Source organism: Brassica napus, chromosome C3 (assembly GCF_020379485.1).
Source record: "Brassica napus cultivar Da-Ae chromosome C3, Da-Ae, whole genome shotgun sequence".
Classification (NCBI taxonomy): domain Eukaryota; kingdom Viridiplantae; phylum Streptophyta; class Magnoliopsida; order Brassicales; family Brassicaceae; genus Brassica; species Brassica napus.
The window spans coordinates 68,986,499-69,004,791 of record NC_063446.1 but is presented as its reverse complement, the minus strand read 5'-3'; the positions used below and the strand labels follow the sequence as shown (position 1 = coordinate 69,004,791).

Here is an 18,293-nt window from a genome sequence, read left to right as displayed (position 1 = left end):
GGGGGGGGGGGGGGGGGGGGAGGGGGGGGTGGTGGATCTATGTACGTAAAACATGTTATTTATAAAAGACTTTTGTTTCGTGTATTTTCATAGTTTAAAAATGTATGGTCACATTATTTCTATAACTGCACTGAAAATAGGAGAGATTTAAAGCTTTTGGCATATTAATGTACTTAACCCGTGTTGTAACCATGCGTCGAAGGCAGACCTGTGATTGTACCGCTTAACCGTTACACTTCTTCATGGGTGTTCGAAGCTATACTGGCAATGTATTAGCTTTTTGGTAGATTTTCACTTATCAGAAGAGTTAATAAGGAGATCGAAACTGTATAGGACGAAGCTATACTGGCAATGTATTATTATTAACATATTTAGATGTGAAAGTTTTTATTTGTAATAAAAACCCAAATAATTATATAGGACGAAGATTTAAAAGGCCTTACAATTAATAAACTGGAAGCAGAATCTATTAAAAGATAGTAGATGACAATTGAGCTGCTTGAGATTAGAGGGCACATTATTATGAGTTTTACTCAAAATCGTAAATGCTCTTTGGCTTCATAGGCGTAGGATCTGGTAACGCCCGTATGGGTTCTGCGACACTGCTCCCACCCTCATCCACCTTGTCCCTGCATAACAATGCAATATGTGTTTAAGAAAATGTATGCATTGTTGTAGGAGACAATAGTTTTGTGCAACCTACCATTTCAGTGTCAACTCTGTGGCACAAACATTTGTTAGATGTCATTGTTGAGTCGAAAGCAATACAGCTGTTTCTGTCTTATCTGAGACAACCATCGCAAGTTAGATGCTGAGTCGAAAACAACAAACACAGCTATTCTAAACCCAAGCTCCATGAGTAGTCTTTCAAAGAGGCGGAGTATCACGTGGCGGCACCGATTGCAGCTATGGCAATACATATCGTGCGGCTGAAGGATGATAGTCCACACTGCAGTTTTTTTTGAACATTTGGGAACACGAAACATAGCAGCATCCGTTGCAAGTTTCGATGGCCTCAACTTTCCTAGAGTAAAGAAACTCCGCCTGACTATATGACAATGAGTTAATGTATGTTTCCAACTTGTGCCGCATGAGAGTCTATGAAAAGTGTATAGATTTTATTTTCACCTGCAGAGGATTGTTGAGAATGTATACGTTTAGATCGTAAGTGTTACGCTCTTAAGTTACTGGACACCACCATACTTGGAGCCACTTCCGGGACGATTTTGGTTGACTCCACCTAAGCTGCGGTGTTTGATGTATTGATTTAATTTACAATCATTTAAGGAGATATTTTTTGGAAAATTGTATTGAGAGACACTTACTCAACGGTACGTTGATAACGAACCCAAAATCATGTCAAGAGACTAACTAACTTATCTCAACTGTTTAGCTATAGAAGAGACACATACCTGAAACTGTTCAAAGTAGTTTGGCACTACATTGTGCTCTCCAAGAACAACTGCACCTTTCATTGCTTTCTCTAAACTAATAATTAGCTTCAGTAATATACTCTTCCTGCACCTGTTGGAACTTATAATAGCGATTTTCTCTTCTCTTTATATTGCTAGATTAGCCTTCTTAAATAGCATCTGGATTGCAAAAAAAAAAAACACACGGGGTCAAACATAAAGCAATAAACGATTTATGTTAATATCAAGCAAGGCTTTGATTCCACTAACTCATCTTATCCTTGAAACAAAAAATCAATGTTTTTAATCAAGAAAGCGACTTTATAGCCTTTGGCCTTGATAATGTTACCTGAATAGGATTCTTTTTGCCCCGTGATGATCCTGAGCTAGCTTCACACCTGAGGAAACCGCAGAAGCGCCGCTGTTTGAGTTCTTTCCGGTTCGTTTCCTATCGGAGTCTTGTTGGAAAGATGGTTTTGAGATGAGTGAAGCATACCTTTTTATACCCGTAGATACACCGCCTTGCATGAGCGAATCTCGCATTCAAAGTAGATCATGGATGATGGATCTAATAAGAACTTTAAGATGATGAATCTGTAACTGGTAGATTTCTGAATCCGTAGGAAGAAGATGAAACATCTCGATCGAAACCCTAGAGTGGGGTATGGTATCGCAGCGGCTGAGAAAAAAGACAGGATAAAACCATAGAATCAAAAACGTAGCGTTTTGAGTAGATGACTTACTCTTTATAAATGGGCTCTATGAAGCTAAATAATAACAACGAATATAAATGAAAGCCCAAACGGAAACAATAATAATTATAGATTCGTATGTTAATTATGTACGTGACGAAGCCAACGTGAAGCCCGTTCCGACAGAGCTTTAAGTGATACGGAGCGTATCTGACGTGTCAACGCAGGAGGCTTCCTATTTCTGACGTGTCATCCTTGTTGGCATCACCAGGAGGGATTGAAACCCTCCTTTATATATAAAGATAAGCAAAACCAGATAGGCTTGAGTGTACACCATACATATCAATTTGTGCAAAATAATTTTTTTATTAAACCACATATTGTAAGTTGATTTTATTAAACCACTTAATGATCTATATTGAAGCTGCCTTTAAACGCGTATCGAAAAACTCAAGAACACAATTAACGCGCGTGAGCACGCACTAATGAAGCGAGTGAAACGTAATTAATGTATGGGTTGTCACCTATTTCTGGTTTACAGAAATAAACTTAAAACCCACGTCACAAAAACAAAAACCAAAATAAATATAAATTTCGTAACGCCCAATCTTCTTTGCATATCTACATTACTTGAAACCCTAATCCCCAATTCCTCTTCCAATATTTCAATCAGTCATTTAAGAAAAATCAAGAGACGAATTTCGAAAATTCCCGGCGATTATCTCATCCAAACATTCCAGAAGGTGATGATCTCTTGCTCGATTTTTTCTTATCTTCTGTTGTTTCCATGTTACTGTTCATCCCTTTGATCGAGATTCTTCTTCGCTAGTTTATTTGGAGCTGAGCTTGAATTGATCTTTGATTCGTTTTGTATTTCATGTGATTGATCTCGGTTATGCTGGTTTCTTTGATTCTGTTTTACGGATGATTATACTGATTCATCTTAATTTGATTTCAGATTCTTAAATCAAGCAAACACGTTTTAAGACGAGTTTATTTGGAACCTTTGTTGAAATCTTTGTTACTGAGCTTTGATCAGGATGATAACTATTAAGGCTGTGTTTTTTTCAACATTCTAAACAATGTATGTATGATCTTCTGCTATCTGAAGAATTAAGTTTGAATTGATCTTGATTTGTTTTTTTTTTTTTTTTTTTTCATGTGAATGATCTCGATTATGTTTGTTTCTTTATTTCTGTTTACAAATTGATTCAACTTATTTTGATTCGGATTATTATATTAAGCAAATACGTTTCAGACGGAGTTTATTAGGAACCTTTGTTTGATATCTGTGTTACTGAGCTTTAGTCAGGATAGTAGTAACTGTTTAAGAATGTGTCGAATGGTATGATTTTAAAGTAGCGTTATAATATAGGGATTTTTTTTTTACTTTTTCAGGTGTTAAGTGGACTTGGTTACCATGAGATTCAGAAAAGGAAGTAGAGTTGAGGTATTTAGCAGCAAAGAGGCGCCTTATGGTGCGTGGCGATGCGCTGAGATAATCTCAGGTAATGGACATACCTACAGTGTTAGATACTACTCTTTCCACGAGGATGCAGTGGTGGAGAGAGCTCCAAGGAAGATGATTAGGCCGTGTCCTCCGCAAGTGGATGTAGAGCGATGGAAGAGTGGTGAACTGGTGGAAGTTCTTGATGATTTCTCCTGGAAAGCTGCCACTGTTCGTGAAGAGTTATCTGGAAAGTACTATGTGGTTCGGTTGCTTGGGACTCCTGCAGAGTTTACTTTTCACAAGGCAAACGTCAGGGTTCGTCAGTCGTGGCAAGATGAGAGATGGCTTGCAATTGGAAAGGTAACGTTATTCATTCTTTGTTTGAAATAATCTATAACTAATTTGCTTATGAGCTGACTAAACTGTTTTGTAATCATTTTTTTCAGATATCAGGTTCTGCGAAGTCATCCACACTCACTGGACCAGACCTACATCGGAAGCTGCAGCCTCAAATGAAAGGCATACTTCTCCGCGAGCCTAGTGTTGTCTCTCCTAGAGTATTAAAGAGGCTGTTACCTCACAACTGGTCTGAGTGTGCTGAATCATACACAGGAAAGACCAAGAAGATACGATCACTGGAAGGTTCCTCCAAGAATCCCCAAACTGGTTGCTGTCAAACGGTCAGGGTAAGATCAAAAGGTCTTAGTGAGAGCTTAGTCGCTGATGATTGTTACGATAGCGATGCGTGCTCAGTTGGTAGTTGTAGCGCCACTAGTTATGATGGGAGTAACATGCGACCTTGTATGCTAGATGGCTTTAGTCAACAGGCAGAATCATGTAGCAGCGATGCTGAATCTCATTGTGGCCTTGGGGAAGAAGAAGCTAGGCGGGAGGATTCATTAGCAGGCGATGGAGCAAGAAGTTCCTGTAGGTCTGAACTATATACTTACCGCAGTACTTTGGGGAACTTGTTCGCTTCTGGTCCACTAAGTTGGGAACAAGAAACGTCGTTAACTGATCTCCGTCTTTCTCTTAATATATCAGATGATGAACATTTGATGGAGGTAAGAAATTTGATATCTGCTGGTACACGCAGTCAATTTTGCTAGTATCAATCAGCATTTATTCTTTTTCTTTTTGTCCTGACATGTGGAATCAACTGTCATATAGTGTTGTTTTCCAGTGTGTAGACAGCAGAATATAAGTATGTACCGAGACTCTGATTAGAATGAATATTTACGAGGTTCATTACGGTGTTCTTTTTTACTGCTCTGTCAGATTTCAGTTAGCTTCCTCTATTTTAATAGAATAAAGCAAAATTCATGTATACATACTCTGAGATATCATATTTTTTAAGGGCTGTTCTATTGGTGTCGTCTTTTATTCTGTGATGTCGATTTTGTAGATAATGAATTTATTCTCCTCGTTTGGGGGCAGACTTGTGTGTTGATATTCTTGACCTCGTCTTGTTACTTGTGTGGCAAGATGGGTCAGTCGTCTTGTCCTCGTCAGTATCAGTAATATGTGGATTTTTCGTTCAGTGCATATCCAAACTTGTGTCTGATCTATTCAGTGCTTCTACTTGTAGCTCTATGAAGTGTGTTGCATAGCGGTGTGAGTTTCCTACTCATCATCCCTAGAACAGTATCGCTTTGTTCGTGGCATACAGACTTTTTGCTTTTAGAGATCTAACTTTGATGCTGGGGTTTACGACTTCTCCCATGGCCATCTGAATGGTGCAATATCATACATGTTCTTTCTCAAAACATAATTGATTTTTATATTGTCGCTTTTTGATTATGCGGCTTGTTTCAGGTGTCCTGGAGTCGGACTTGTCCACAGGACTTTAAAGCTGTGCTTTCGAGCAGGTTTCCTTAAAATATATTTACAGCCTGATTGGATAAATTTGCTGACAACATGTGAAGATCGAGTAGTTTCTCTGTACTTTGTAGTTCATTCGTTACGTCTCACGGTGTCTTCCTTTTGGTATTGTTTCTGATCTGCTTGCTTCAGTAGAACTGCATTATGTTAATGCTATTTATGTCTTAGTATTTTTAACGTTCTAAGCAATTCTGCTATATACAGACGTAGCCCACACTGCTGTTATTTTTACTTTTTCTTTTTTTTTTGTTATTTCCAAAGGCATATTCCTTTGACGCTCATTCTTCAATTCTTTGGGGAATAAGCGTTGTGGCATGGTGAGACTGAGAGAGATGTAAGAGTTAAATGGCATGAACAGGGTATTTGTATCCACATACGTGAAAATAGTAAAATACTATACTCTGTGCTCTTGATTCCTTGTTCTGATGTGTTCTCAGAATTGCTTTAAGAATAAGGACTCCACACATTTTCTGGATGAACGCAGACAATGTGTTAGACTTGATTGAGATATCTTCGGACTCTGAAAGGCAAGAAGTGGTAGCATTCGCTGCTTAGTTATTCGGATTTGCATTGTGGATTCTCCAAGCAAGCTCACTCTGTTTACATGGATTCGTTAATTCTATATGTATCAAATGTATGGAATCTTTCTTTAAAGATATGTTGTGGTTCTCCACGTAAATCCAATTTAAAATGTTGTCTTAACTAGTTGCTTCCTCACTGAATCAAAACAAAAGGAGAGAGGGATATATTCGTTGGAAGTAAAATCCTCCGAAAACTTGTAGTAACACGGGTCTCATCATAACATGGGTCTCTATCATATGAATGAATGATTATCATGTTGATAAATATTGTTGAAATCCCACAAGTTTATTTTCCCAATTTTAATGTGCTCGAAAGGCCAAATTAAAACTCATATAATATGTAGGGAAATATCTTTCACTGTTCATAACAACGAAGCAAACTGAAAAAAAAAAATGAAAATCATTGAGCAAGGCACAGAGTTGAGTTTCGATTTTATTCAAGCCAGCAAACACGAAAATGTAACAACAAAATATCAATGTCATCCATTTGGAGATGAGTTTTATGCAGAAAAACAGAGTTGATCATCATCATAAGAAAGAAAGGGGGAGGGAAAGTATGCCTAAGGAAGTGTGCGCTGGTAGAGTGGCAAAGCTCCCAAGGCTTCTCGTTCCTTTCTTTCCCTCTCAACCTGCAAAAACAAAGAAAAGTGATGATTGACGACAGTGAATTACTGATGATGAGGATCCATGTATAAAGAGAAGCTACAGTAGGCAACGATGAAGCACTGTAAAGAGTATTCTATCTGATGCAAGACTTGAGGGAATATGAAAACAGAAGATCAGAACAGCTAACTTGCTTTAAATAGCAAACAAAAATCAAATGCATCTCAGAGTTCTAAACAAAGCATGTACACGCAAGAATGCGATTATTTTTTTTATAAAAAAAAAAAGAAAAACATCAAAAGAGAGAGAGAGACTTACGAGAGCCAGCATCTCCTGAAGGTAGCTACGGAATGGAGTCTGCACGGCCTGTATATAGAATTAACAATCCTCAAGTTACAACGTTAAACATTATTAAGTAGCTTAAGCTTAACACATCATAATAGAATACAAGCATCTATTTATTATGGATAATCAATTCACTTTTCTTCTCTCTACTAAATATATATTTTGGAACTGTGTAATCTAAAGATTCATTTCATCATCGCAGACTCAAAATATCAAAGATCAGTACCTGAAGATCCTTGGGAAGGTACTCGTGCTTCATGGAGAGATCCATGGCACGCTTGAGACGCTGGTTACGGGCGTCGACGACCTCCCTGGGCAACCTGTTCAGGGCCTCTTTGATGTCCATGTGGTAATACTGATCGTACGTATCATCGTACCTCAGACCTGAATCAGAATCAGAATCAACGAAAAACAGATTCACTCCTCAGCAAACACAAATCGAGATTGAGAAATTAGGGATTTGGATAGAGAGATCTGACCGTATCTACGGAGGCGAGTGGAGACGGCTTTCATGTGCATACGAGCTAGGAAGTTCTTCTTTGGATCCAGGAAGGATTGCAGAAACGAAGACATCTTCTCTCTCTCTCTCTCTCTCTCTCGATTAGCTGCTAGTTTTCAATATCTGGGAGAGACATAAAAGGGCAAATTTACAAACGATTAAAGCGACGTCGTTTAACTGGCGTGTTATTGGGCCTGTAATGGGCGGATTAAATGGGTTATTCGTCTGAGAGAGCTGCTCAAATGATAAAACGACGCCGTCGAAAGGATATTTAATTTGATTATTTGGTTTTGGATAGATCGGTTGTGCTTAGTCAGCAAATTGTAAAGACTGAATTATACAATTTGGCTCTTGGTTCAGTTTGCTGGGTTTTGTGTACCATACGAAATATTAGTAAGATTCAAACGGAATTTCTCTCTAATTATCTTTTTTTTGTAAGAAACTTGGGACACACACAAGCTTAAGGAGCTGATAAAACCCTAAGAGAGAAAATGTTCAATGATAGATAATCAAAAGGTACAACAAGACATCATCTGTTTTCTTCTTTTAGTAACTTTCAAACTCCAGGAATGGGGAAACGAGAGGTGAAGGATTCGACTCTATCCTTGAGACTCTCCACTCTCTCTCTCAATGGGAACTCAGGAGATGTCACAAACTTGGTGAACTCTCCAAGCTTTGTTCCCGAAACCAGCTTCTTGGCTTCCATCGTTATCTCCACACCTTCCTTGATCAAGTCAGCAACAACCACAAAGTCTTTCTCTGACAGTCCTCTTGTCGTCATTGCAGGCGTTCCTATCCTTATTCCCCCTGGAACCAACGCACTCTTGTCCCCTGTTTCACATTTTCACACACAATTTTATAGCTCTGTGACAATCAAACTCACACATATCGAATGCACTCTATGACTTCCAAAGACTAATCTTGTTTCTATCAGGATTAAGTAAATGACTAGCAACTTTTTAGATGAGAAGAAACAAAATAAAAGAATAAGGGAAGAGGCTCTCTCTCACCAGGGACAGAGTTCTTGTTGAGTGTAATAGATGCCATGTCTAAGATTTTCTCAACCCGTGCACCATCCATTCCCTAACCATACCAAAGATAATGATTGAGAAGTGATCCTCCGGTCTATTGCATCATGCAATCAATATAGATTGTAAGAACTTACCAATGGTCTAAGATCAACAAGAACCAAGTGGTTATCGCTGCCGCCAGAAACCAGCTTAAACCCGAGCTCAACCAATCGGTTAGCTAGCGACCTACAGTTAGCCACAACCTAAACAAGCAACAAACGATTCTCATAAGTTAAGTTTTTTTTTTAACTCTATGAGGTGAAGAAGAACTTGACGATCAAGTTAAAAGGGTTTAGTACTCTTTTCTGGTAAGCCTTGAACTCCGGCGACTGTGCATGTTTCAAGCAGACTGCTAATCCTCCAATTGTGTGGTTATGAGGGCCACCCTAGATACATACAACACGAAGAACTTTTAATCACGTCTAAAGAAAATTATTTAAGAGAAACTTGAAGGAATGGTGAATATCTCAACCTGCAAACCAGGGAAGACAGCATTGTTAATGGCAGATTCAAGTTCAACCCCATTAACTGGATCCTTCTTGAAGAAGATCATGCCACCTCTCGGACCTCTCAAAGACTGATACGGAAAAGTATCAGATTTTGTATAAATTCTTATGGAAATTATATTTCAGATTCAAGAACAAACAAACAATACCTTGTGAGTGGTTGTTGTAACAATATCACAATACTCAAAAGGATCAGCTACCACAGAAGCAGCCACAAGCCCACTGATGTGAGCCATATCCATCATCAGAAAAGCACCAACTGAGTCTGCGATCTTCCTCATGCGAGGATAGTCAAAGTCTCGGCTGTACGCACTAGCTCCTGCAATTATAAGCTTTGGTCGGAACAGTACAGCAGTTTTCTCGAGCATATCATAGTCCACAATGCCTGCTCAAAACATTCAGACATCAGGAAATAGCCTAAGTAGTTTGCAGAGATCCCTATCATCAAAAAATGGACCACCTGTTGATTCATCAAGCCGATAAGGCATGGACTCAAAGTATATCGAAGTTCCAGACACACGTCTTTTGGCAGTCATGAACCCATGTGATAGATGTCCACCATGAGGTAAATCCAAACCCTAAACAAAGCCATTAAGTCATGAAACCAATATCTCAAACGCATAAGAACAAATGAAGTGAAGAGTGCAAAACAATCTTCACTAACCATGATACGATCATGAGGCTTGAGTATGGCGGTGTAGACAGCAAAGTTTGCAGGTGAACCAGATAACGGCTGAACATTCACACCCCATTTGGTAGAATCTAACCGGAAGGTCGCTAAAGCACGGTTCTGGCAAAGTGTCTCCAACTGATCTATAAACTCATTGCCACCATAGTACCTGTGAGACATGGACATTATTAGCAAAAGGGTAGGGACACAAAACTCGTTCTTTTCAGACTTCATTACCTTTTACCAGGAAGACCCTCGGAATACTTGTTGGTAAGGCATGATCCAACAGTCTCCATAACAGCTCGAGAAGTGAAATTCTCGGACGCAATAAGCTCCAAGCTCCTGAACTGTCTGTTTTTCTCCTTGGTGATTATCTCATCGACCTCTGGATCCACTTCACGACGACCATAGTCCTCGAATGGGATCTCATTGCCTAGACATAATCAAAACCACGCATGGAATAAATAACTATTTCCTTCCTTCACATAATCAAAAAAGTGAAAGTTAAAACTCTCTTACTGGTAGTCTCCACATCAGGTGCCGAGACAGAAGACGCTCTACTTTCAAAGACCGAGCTTTTTCTCAGAAACAAAGAAGGGCAAGGTCTCGGGAAACTGAGCTTCAGTTGCTGAGAGAATTTGGTCACTGGGGAGATGATTGGAGCAAAGACAGGTCCTTGAACCCGTGCAGGTTGCTGAAGAGACCCCATTGAAGTACCTCCACAACAAGCTTGCATCTTTTCTCTACTTCTACACACACACACACACACAAATTCAATAGTAACAGGTAGACAACACACAGACAGGCCGTTACTAGCAAAAAGCAATTCGACAGAGAAAAAGCTGATAGAAAGACTCAAACTTAATGAACGAAATTAGACACAACCAATCTGAGACAACGAAGTGGACGTATCATATTATCAGCTCCTGGTCCAAATAGAATCGGAACTAAGAACCCAGAAAAGAAAAGCGAGGAAAACGACAAAAAAAAAAAAAACAGGCAACACTTACCGGTATGGTAGAAAAAGTTTCGAGCTTTGCGAGACGAGGTCGCTAAGAAGTGGAGATGGGAGGGAATCTGAGAAGGAAGACGAATATGTAAAGTATACGCTGTAGCAGATGGTGTGAGTGACGACGTACACATACATATATATATGTAGGGTTTACGCAAACCCAACAAAACAAAAAACTCCAGGTTCCAAGAACAGAACAAACACCGAGAAATAATATCGACAAACGACGCCGTCTGCTTCGATGTTTGGTTTAGGATAAACCGGCTGTGCTAGGTTACCAATTTGTATAGACTGGATTATCTGGTTTAGTTGGGTGGGTTTGTGTACCAACAGCAACTAACCATGAATACTACTACTAGACCCATGAATAGGGATGTTAACCTGGGTAATTACCCATGGGTTTACCCAAACCCACTAATAATGGATTGGGTTTTTATCCATGATTAATTGGTTTAATCATGAGTATTAATTTTAAAATTCATATTTATGTTGGATAAATACAATAAGGTAATAGTGTATCCACGGGTTTTCAATTATATATATAGACTAGATTAAGATCCGCGCCTTGCGCGGGATAAACATTATATATAAAAATTATTTAATGTATTAAAAGTCAGTAACTATTAAATATATAATTAAATTGGTGCGAACATATAAATCAATTTTATTAATCTAAAAATATTTTTTTTAATATTTGATAGGATACGTAATTAAATTTAAATGATACTAACATACATAGTATATTTTAGTATATTTTTAATATTAATATCCATTAAATGATGATTTCTACTCATATAGTTTTTTTTTATCATTTGTATCTTTTAAAAAAAAAAATAATTACTGATAACCAAATTTTCATTGTGGGATTAATAGTTTTAATAGTTTATAATTTAAAAAAAAAAAATAAGTTGTCAATGTTCGTTCAAAACTTTTACCAAAAAATTGTTCAAAGTAAATTTTGAAACTAAAAGATTTATGTATTTTATATGGTTTATAGTTTAATTTAAAACGATATATATATATATATATTAATCTTAATAATTAATTAAATTATACTTTTTACTTATATAATTTTGTAATCATTTGAATGTGAGACTTTTAACAGTTTTAGTAATTTATAGTCGTTTTTAAAAATTCAAAATATAACATATACAGAAAAATCTAAATTTTTTTTATTATATGGTTATTGTGGTTGTTTAATTTATTTAATAGTTTAATATTAAACAAATATGATAGAAGATACAATATTTTTTATCAAATCTTTATTATTCAAAATCATTAATTTTCATATATACTTTAGCCACATTAGGCAATTCCGTAAATTCTATTTAAGGAAATAATAAAGTACATTAATAATGAATTTATTGTTAGTATAATAAAAAGTTTATTATATAATTAGATGGACCAACATATTTCTCTAATTATTCTAAGAATCATCTTAGTGATGACACGTGGCTACAAAAAGAAGTTGTAATGTTTCTCAAATAATATATAGGGGATTTTCACCACTTTAATTAAATTATATAAAATTTGCAAAAGCATTTTTTTTCCGTCAAAACCAAAATATGAATTTTTCTGCTCAAACCGTAAAAATAAAATTTCTCACGGAAACCAAAAACGAGTTTTCCCGCCGAAACCGAAAAATCGAGTTTTTCTGCCGAAACCACAAAACCGAGTTTTCCCGCCAAACCGCAAAACCGAGTTTTCACTCCAAAACCGCAAAACTGAATTTTTCCGCAAAAACCGTATAACCGAGTTTTTCCGCTAAAATCGCAAAATCGAGTTTTCCGACTGAAAACCGCAAAAACGATTTTTCCCGCCAAAATCGCAAAAAATGTTTTCCCGCCAATACCGTAAAACCCAATTTTCCCGCCAAAACCGCACAAACAGTTTTTTCCGCCGAAACCAAAAAATCCGAGTTTTCCTGTCAAAATCAAAAACGAGTTTTCTAGCCAAAACAACAAAACCGAGTTTTCCTGCCAAAACTGAAAAACCGAATTTTTTTGCAAAAACCTTAAAACCAAGTTTTTCCGCCAAAATCTAATAAATTTTCCCGCCAAAACCGCAAAAACGAGTTTTTCCGCCAAAACAGTTTTTCCGCCAAAACCGCAAAAACGAGTTTTTCCGCCAAAACCGCAAAAACGAGTTTTCCCGCCAAAACCAGAAAGATTATTTTTCCAGGAAACCGCAAAAATGAGGTTTCCTATCAAAACCACAAAAACAAATTTACCAACCAAAAAGAGAATACAAACAAGAAGATGTTCTCCAAAGTGGCTTATTCCAAAGTTTTAAAAAAAATACAAAAACAAAAAAAAAATCAGGGATACAAAAGAGGTTCTTCAGTTCTCACACTGGTTTTTCTTTAGACATGAGAGTATCCATATAACAATGAAGATAATCAAGAAACCATCTTCTTCCCAGAGTTTCATACTGGATGGGTTGTGTCTATTTGGTCGGCCATGTTGCTTGTGCGGACATAATGATCCCCACAATAACTCCAAACAAACCAAGAGCGCTTCCGAAGATCTCAATCACAAGAATCTTCACAAAGAGCGTGGAGTTCTGAGCATCTGACAATGCGCAACTGCTTCCAATGATCCCTACACATAACCTGCAGCAGAGGAAATGTGGACCCTTGGTTGCATATTTGAAAATAGAATCCCAAAAAATCGAAAAACCGCGAGGAATGATTATACAGACCCGCATACAAGGTTGGCGAACCCAACTATGATTCCAGATGCGAAGATTGCATATCCAGCTCTAAGAGACTCGGCGTCATACATCTTTGAAGATGGGACACTCTCCAACTTGGTTTGCAGAATGATTGCAACAATAACGCCATATATAGCTACAGCTTCGCAAAAAATTACACTGTGACAAGAAAATAAAGATGAACAAATGCTTCTTGGTCATTTCATAGTTCCAGCATCAAAGTCTGTCTGTAACAGCCAATCAGATTACATACACAACAATCCTAGTAAAGCATTCCCTAAGAGCAAAGCTGCTCAATTGTGTCAGAAATGGGTTGTGGACCTAGTATCAACATTTAGCTGTTACAGAGCATCTTAGTCCGAGGCTATAGAAAAATCAAAATTTCAAACAAAACTAGTCCCTATTAGGCATTTCTTAGAGTCAAGTTATCTACTCAATATGGCTCAGAGATGGTGTATGGAAATGACTCGGATCTGATCAAGTAGAGGAATGGAAATGCACCAAAAGATTATGTCATCATAGACGCTTTAAAATCAGACTTATCCTCTCGTGTGACAGTTAGTTATCTCAGTGATATAAAAATATATATATAAATATGTTTCTGCTGCAAATGTGTGGAAAGACATATGTTTTATCATAGGCTTCATAGCATCAAAAAGCAGGAGCCTCCACACTATCTATGCACCAAATTTAATAGCCCTACCAACCAGATGAGATCCAAAGTCAACTACTTTTTTCTTCAAATCATTATGTGTGTGAGTCACATGGATCAGCTGCTCGGATGATATCATACCAAAGGACCACGAAACTAATCAAAAGCTTCAACTTTTCTAACATACCTGATGAGATTCTTGGAAGTGATACGAGGAGCTTCAATAGCAGCACCGATCAAACTACTCCCGGTGATGTAAATCCCCCTTTGAATCAGAGAAGTAAATGGATTGGTGAATCGCAAATTCAGAAAGGAAAATGATTGTAACGACGTGGGTCAGGAGAGGAGGAAGAAGAAGATTTGGATTTTACCAGGCGGCGCCGAGGACAGAGACGCCGATCGAGATGGCGATTCCGATTGCCGAGAATGTGTACGGCGAGATCCTTACCAACGCTGCGCCCCACGAGCTCGCATCTACCATTCCAGACATTCTCTCTCTCTCTCTCTAGTTCTCTCGCTTATTGCGATGATACGATCTGTTTCCCTTGTCTCTCTCTCCGTAGGAGGATAAATTATTCAGGGCCTGTGATCTGAAGACGATTGGAGAATTGAAAACCACGCGCCCGCGGATGCAAGAAAGCTACAACGACGACGTTTCACTCGTTGATTTGGGCCTTGTTCTTGTATGAGATTTCATAGACTACTTAGCACAGTAAGAATATTTATCTTTTGGGCCTTGTTTTAAAATCTTCAGCAACCATGACTAAATGAACATTGCTTTATTTAACTAAGGAAAAGCTTAACATTATTGTTCACTTTTTCTACTCAGTTTAGTGTGAATTTCGTAATGGTGTGTGGCATCATGATGAAGCTCTCATTAGATGGGCTACCCCAACAAAAACAAAGAAATACTAGCTCTTTTTCCATAACCGGCCCTTTTGGCGAATAGCTGAGTAAAGGTATATAATATAGTTAAATCGTTCTCTCCCTCCGGTGTCAAATACTTAAATCTTAAAGCATGCATGCGCAACTTAATTAGGTGGATCATGTAAAAATACTATTAACATAAAATAAGTACGTAAAAAGGGCCGGAAACAACTGATTACTATGTTATCAACATTTTTAGTTGATACAATTATTTGACTAAACTAGTACACATGTGTTTTTTTGGAGGTTGTAAATCCTAAAAATTTATCAAGGCTTCGTTTACAAACCATTGATGAAAATAATTAATATGCCATTTGTTACACACAAAAAATAGGATATATACTTTTAAATTTTTGAGTTTCTATTTCAAAATTATTAGTAGCTAAATGGAAAAGGTCAACGAAATATGTTTATGTTATTTAATAGTATAAGATGAATCTTTACATTTTAGAGAACAACCACATGCATGGGCACTTGTTATGCAGCTTCATAACGAAAGTTGAAAGAAAACAGGAAAATTCATGTCAATGATTATAATTGTACTTTCAATTATTTGTTTATACCATTTAGTATATTTCATCATTACAACGTGCTTTCTTTTCCCATAACTAGTTTTAAAAGTCATGAATTAGTCAATAATAGCCATCTTTTAATCATTTCCTATAGAGTCGGCCCCTAGATTCCCCTAGAAAGTTTGGCTACGAACTTGCGAAGTTGTGTGATTTTTTTATCTTCACCCCTTTTTTTTGTCTGATTAAAAAAACAAAATTAAAAATAAACTAATCGCGGGCCGCCAAGTGTCAGTGGAACCGCGAACAGTAGGAACAACCGACGTTTACTGCGCTTGTTTAAGCACTGCTGCTTCCTTTTTTTTTTTAAAGGTTAAGCACCGGGATAAACACTCGGTTAATGGTGGTCTTAGTTATACAAGGCCGCGTCTCCAAATTTACTCCTAGATGAGCAGAATGTTGTAGTCCGCCAAATATTTCTATTAAACGATTCAAGAAATTATGTACATTCATGTATTCAATAGTGCTTTACCAGAAAGAAAAAAATACAGTATTCGAAAGATTAGAATTCGTGCATCAGAGCATCGTCTTAATCTCTGTTTGTGTGTCGTTGGAAGACTGGATTTGTGCTATTCGAGATCATATGAATTCTTTCCTGCATTTGCGTTTCCCTGATCGTTTAGTCGTTCTGACTTTTTTATATTTTGGTGTTGCTTAATTTTTATTTGATTGGTTCGCTTCGAATTTTGGTTGTATTCCTGTCAAAAACATAAAATGTTTAAAATTTTAGCATTTTACGAAAAAATAAAATGGCTTACTCATTGCCAGGAAAAAAGTAATATGTAGTCAAATGGCAAATGCATCACACGAGTCATGATATATATAGTCATTGTAATTTAAGACAGCTCCATCAATATGTCGACGTACACCATATAATTTGGAGTTTGGAGTCTTATCCAGTTTAGAATCAAAGCTATAAATTTTAAAGTCCCAAGTATTGAGATTGTTGGTTTAATGAGTTCTGAATTTTGCTTAAAAAACTATAGATTTTATTGAGCAAGCATGTGAATGAAGTGCGAATCTTCGGTGCAAATTCGTACACTCCGTAATCAAATTGTAGTTTTATAAATCTATTTTAATACTATTTGTTTCATTTTTAACCAAGAAACAAATTATTTGTTACAACAAAATAAATTAATTTTTAAACCCATTTCCTTGTAATGTATACTTTATGTGCTCATGTTTCAGAGAACTATATCATTTTGAAAAGAAAACTGAGATAAGTGAAAGCAACATATGTTAGAAATATAAGTTACAAAAAGATAATAGGGTTGTCTACTATATAATTTGTATAAAAGATAATGTTTCTTACTAAAATCGAAAATTAGGTTGTTTGGATTAGAAGAAAGTGGACTGGACACAACCAACCCCCTAATTTATATATTGGGTGAGTGTCAAAATATATAAATCAATCCATTTACTACAAATTAGTATTATTTAACTATGATAGACTTATAGTAAATATTTGAATTGTTTAAAATTGGAAGTTTATAAGTTTTGCACGTATTAATTCCGAGAAACTTTGAAAAGGAAAATGAAATGAATATTGTTAGCAAAGACGATGCACGAAAGCCATCTCTCATATATCATTATTTTTAAATTTCCAACCAATTTATTGGTCGTTCCTCTTGTTTGTTTGTTTGAATTTTTGTATGATTGGCAATCTTTTCTCCAAAATCGAATGGGAAGAAGAGCAAATAATTTACTTAATCTTCACGCTTTCCATTTATTACACTGTCATTTTGGACTGCCATTTTACTATTTCAATGCCTCTTTCACCGCTCTCTATTATTCATTAGTCTCTTGAACTTTTTTTACATTATTCAAGTTTTATAAAATAATCAGAAACACTATATCTAGGCTTCCTAGATCAATCAGATAATCAATTGGACTAATCTTATTCGTGGTGTTCTCATAACTTTTTCAGTGCAAAAAAACGTTTCCGTAACGACGAAACATTACGAGGAAAATCTTTCCTCGTAAACTTACAAGTAGTTTACAAGAATGCTACGACGAAACTGAAATTCGTCGTAACGACGACGTAAAATTACAATGAAAACATTTCGTCGTAAATACCTTGTAAATTTACGACGAAAGTACGTGGCAAACAATATTCGTCGTAAATTTACGAGGATATTACGACGACACATGTTACCGTTATTTATTGGTGAAAACGTGTATTGAATGCGCTTTGAATTGCCTAATTTCGTTGTAAACTCGTTGTAAAACAGATGTAAGAGAGATGTAAAACCCTAGTAAAATATTCCTAGCAAAATCCTTGTTATACTTCACCTACCAAACTCGAAATTTTTTCCTATATATATGTCATTTCTCACAACTCACTCTCTCACAACTCACAAACGAAAACAAAGAAAAAAAATCTCAGGAAAAAAAATTCCCAAAAAAATTCCCAAAACAAAATGGCGGTTGGCGGTAATATTTACGAGTTACGGAGTTGGATGTATTCCCATAAAGATTTGGAAGGGAGAGTGACGAATGCATTTCTGAGCGGGCTAGATACATTCATGTACCAGGCGAGCTCTACACCGCTCAAGCAGGAAAGCGGTAAGATGTTCTGCCCTTGTCAGAAATGCAAGAATTCAAAATTTGTATGTAGTGAAACTGTATGGAAACATTTAGTAAACCGAGAATTTACACCACAATATTATATTTGGTATCAACACGGAGAGGGTTATGGTAGAAATGAAACTA

At 36.8% G+C, this 18,293-nt stretch overlaps 4 protein-coding genes and 1 long non-coding RNA gene across 20 annotated transcripts; 1 reads left to right on the top strand and 4 right to left on the bottom strand.

The window, feature by feature from the left end:
* Positions 1-343: 343 nt before the first annotated feature.
* Positions 344-2,387, bottom strand: LOC125583463. 4 transcript variants are annotated; one of them, XR_007320500.1, is made up of 6 exons: positions 1,909-2,387; positions 1,762-1,810; positions 1,413-1,592; positions 1,129-1,245; positions 704-1,048; positions 344-629 (listed from the first exon to the last, which is right to left on the bottom strand). It is a non-coding gene; the product is annotated as an uncharacterized LOC125583463 (long non-coding RNA). The 4 variants fall into 4 exon arrangements; XR_007320499.1 differs by having other exon boundaries at positions 704-1,044; positions 1,909-2,386; XR_007320497.1 differs by having other exon boundaries at positions 1,762-2,385.
* A 275-nt stretch (positions 2,388-2,662) lies between these two features.
* Positions 2,663-6,447, top strand: LOC106389997. Of its 13 annotated transcripts, XR_007320496.1 has the most exons (7): positions 2,663-2,847; positions 3,503-3,914; positions 4,001-4,618; positions 5,143-5,290; positions 5,370-5,540; positions 5,697-5,769; positions 5,873-6,447. XR_007320496.1 is itself a non-coding variant. In XM_048750432.1 (5 exons), exons 2-5 carry the CDS (start codon positions 3,525-3,527, stop codon positions 5,939-5,941), a joined length of 1,083 nt encoding a protein of 360 aa, XP_048606389.1. In that variant the 5' UTR covers positions 2,663-2,847; positions 3,503-3,524; the 3' UTR covers positions 5,942-6,447. The 13 variants fall into 13 exon arrangements, 2 of the variants coding, with proteins under 2 accessions (XP_048606389.1, XP_048606390.1); XR_002657338.2 differs by lacking the exon at positions 5,143-5,290; XR_007320491.1 differs by lacking the exon at positions 5,143-5,290 and having other exon boundaries at positions 5,697-5,821; positions 5,920-6,447.
* On the bottom strand, positions 6,434-7,653 carry LOC106389998 (cytochrome b-c1 complex subunit 7-1, mitochondrial-like). The gene is made up of 4 exons (XM_013830365.3): positions 7,444-7,653; positions 7,191-7,348; positions 6,938-6,985; positions 6,434-6,645 (listed from the first exon to the last, which is right to left on the bottom strand). Exons 1-4 carry the CDS (start codon positions 7,535-7,537, stop codon positions 6,577-6,579), a joined length of 369 nt encoding a protein of 122 aa, XP_013685819.1. The 5' UTR covers positions 7,538-7,653; the 3' UTR covers positions 6,434-6,576.
* Positions 7,654-7,857: 204 nt separating this feature from the next.
* Positions 7,858-10,925, bottom strand: LOC106389996 (serine hydroxymethyltransferase 3, chloroplastic-like). The gene is made up of 11 exons (XM_013830360.3): positions 10,720-10,925; positions 10,229-10,458; positions 9,947-10,142; positions 9,704-9,878; positions 9,500-9,617; positions 9,189-9,424; positions 9,006-9,110; positions 8,833-8,919; positions 8,629-8,736; positions 8,474-8,546; positions 7,858-8,294 (listed from the first exon to the last, which is right to left on the bottom strand). The coding sequence occupies exons 1-11, from the start codon at positions 10,854-10,856 to the stop codon at positions 8,020-8,022; spliced, it is 1,740 nt and encodes a 579-aa protein (XP_013685814.2). The 5' UTR covers positions 10,857-10,925; the 3' UTR covers positions 7,858-8,019.
* Positions 10,926-12,980: 2,055 nt separating this feature from the next.
* On the bottom strand, positions 12,981-14,717 carry LOC106389995 (V-type proton ATPase subunit c''2). The gene is made up of 4 exons (XM_013830359.3): positions 14,457-14,717; positions 14,273-14,350; positions 13,422-13,592; positions 12,981-13,332 (listed from the first exon to the last, which is right to left on the bottom strand). The coding sequence occupies exons 1-4, from the start codon at positions 14,573-14,575 to the stop codon at positions 13,167-13,169; spliced, it is 534 nt and encodes a 177-aa protein (XP_013685813.1). The 5' UTR covers positions 14,576-14,717; the 3' UTR covers positions 12,981-13,166.
* Between the last annotated feature and the right edge of the window lie 3,576 nt (positions 14,718-18,293).

Coding starts and splice junctions, on each gene's coding strand:
- LOC106389997 (XM_048750432.1), top strand. CDS start 3,525: ATGAGATTCAGAAAAGGAAGTAGAGTTGAGGTATTTAGCAGCAAAGAG. Junction 4,619..5,369: donor ATGATGAACATTTGATGGAG/GTAAGAAATTTG, acceptor GGCTTGTTTCAG/GTGTCCTGGAGTCGGACTTG. Junction 5,423..5,919: donor AAAGCTGTGCTTTCGAGCAG/GTTTCCTTAAAA, acceptor GGATGAACGCAG/ACAATGTGTTAGACTTGATT.
- LOC106389998 (XM_013830365.3), bottom strand. CDS start 7,537: ATGTCTTCGTTTCTGCAATCCTTCCTGGATCCAAAGAAGAACTTCCTA. Junction 7,349..7,443: donor CACTCGCCTCCGTAGATACG/GTCAGATCTCTC, acceptor ATTCTGATTCAG/GTCTGAGGTACGATGATACG. Junction 6,986..7,190: donor ACCTTCCCAAGGATCTTCAG/GTACTGATCTTT, acceptor TTCTATATACAG/GCCGTGCAGACTCCATTCCG.
- LOC106389996 (XM_013830360.3), bottom strand. CDS start 10,856: ATGTATGTGTACGTCGTCACTCACACCATCTGCTACAGCGTATACTTT. Junction 10,143..10,228: donor ACCTGATGTGGAGACTACCA/GTAAGAGAGTTT, acceptor GATTATGTCTAG/GCAATGAGATCCCATTCGAG. Junction 8,547..8,628: donor TTGTTGATCTTAGACCATTG/GTAAGTTCTTAC, acceptor TGGTATGGTTAG/GGAATGGATGGTGCACGGGT.
- LOC106389995 (XM_013830359.3), bottom strand. CDS start 14,575: ATGTCTGGAATGGTAGATGCGAGCTCGTGGGGCGCAGCGTTGGTAAGG. Junction 13,593..14,272: donor ACTTCCAAGAATCTCATCAG/GTATGTTAGAAA, acceptor TTCTTGTCACAG/TGTAATTTTTTGCGAAGCTG. Junction 13,333..13,421: donor TTCGCCAACCTTGTATGCGG/GTCTGTATAATC, acceptor CCTCTGCTGCAG/GTTATGTGTAGGGATCATTG.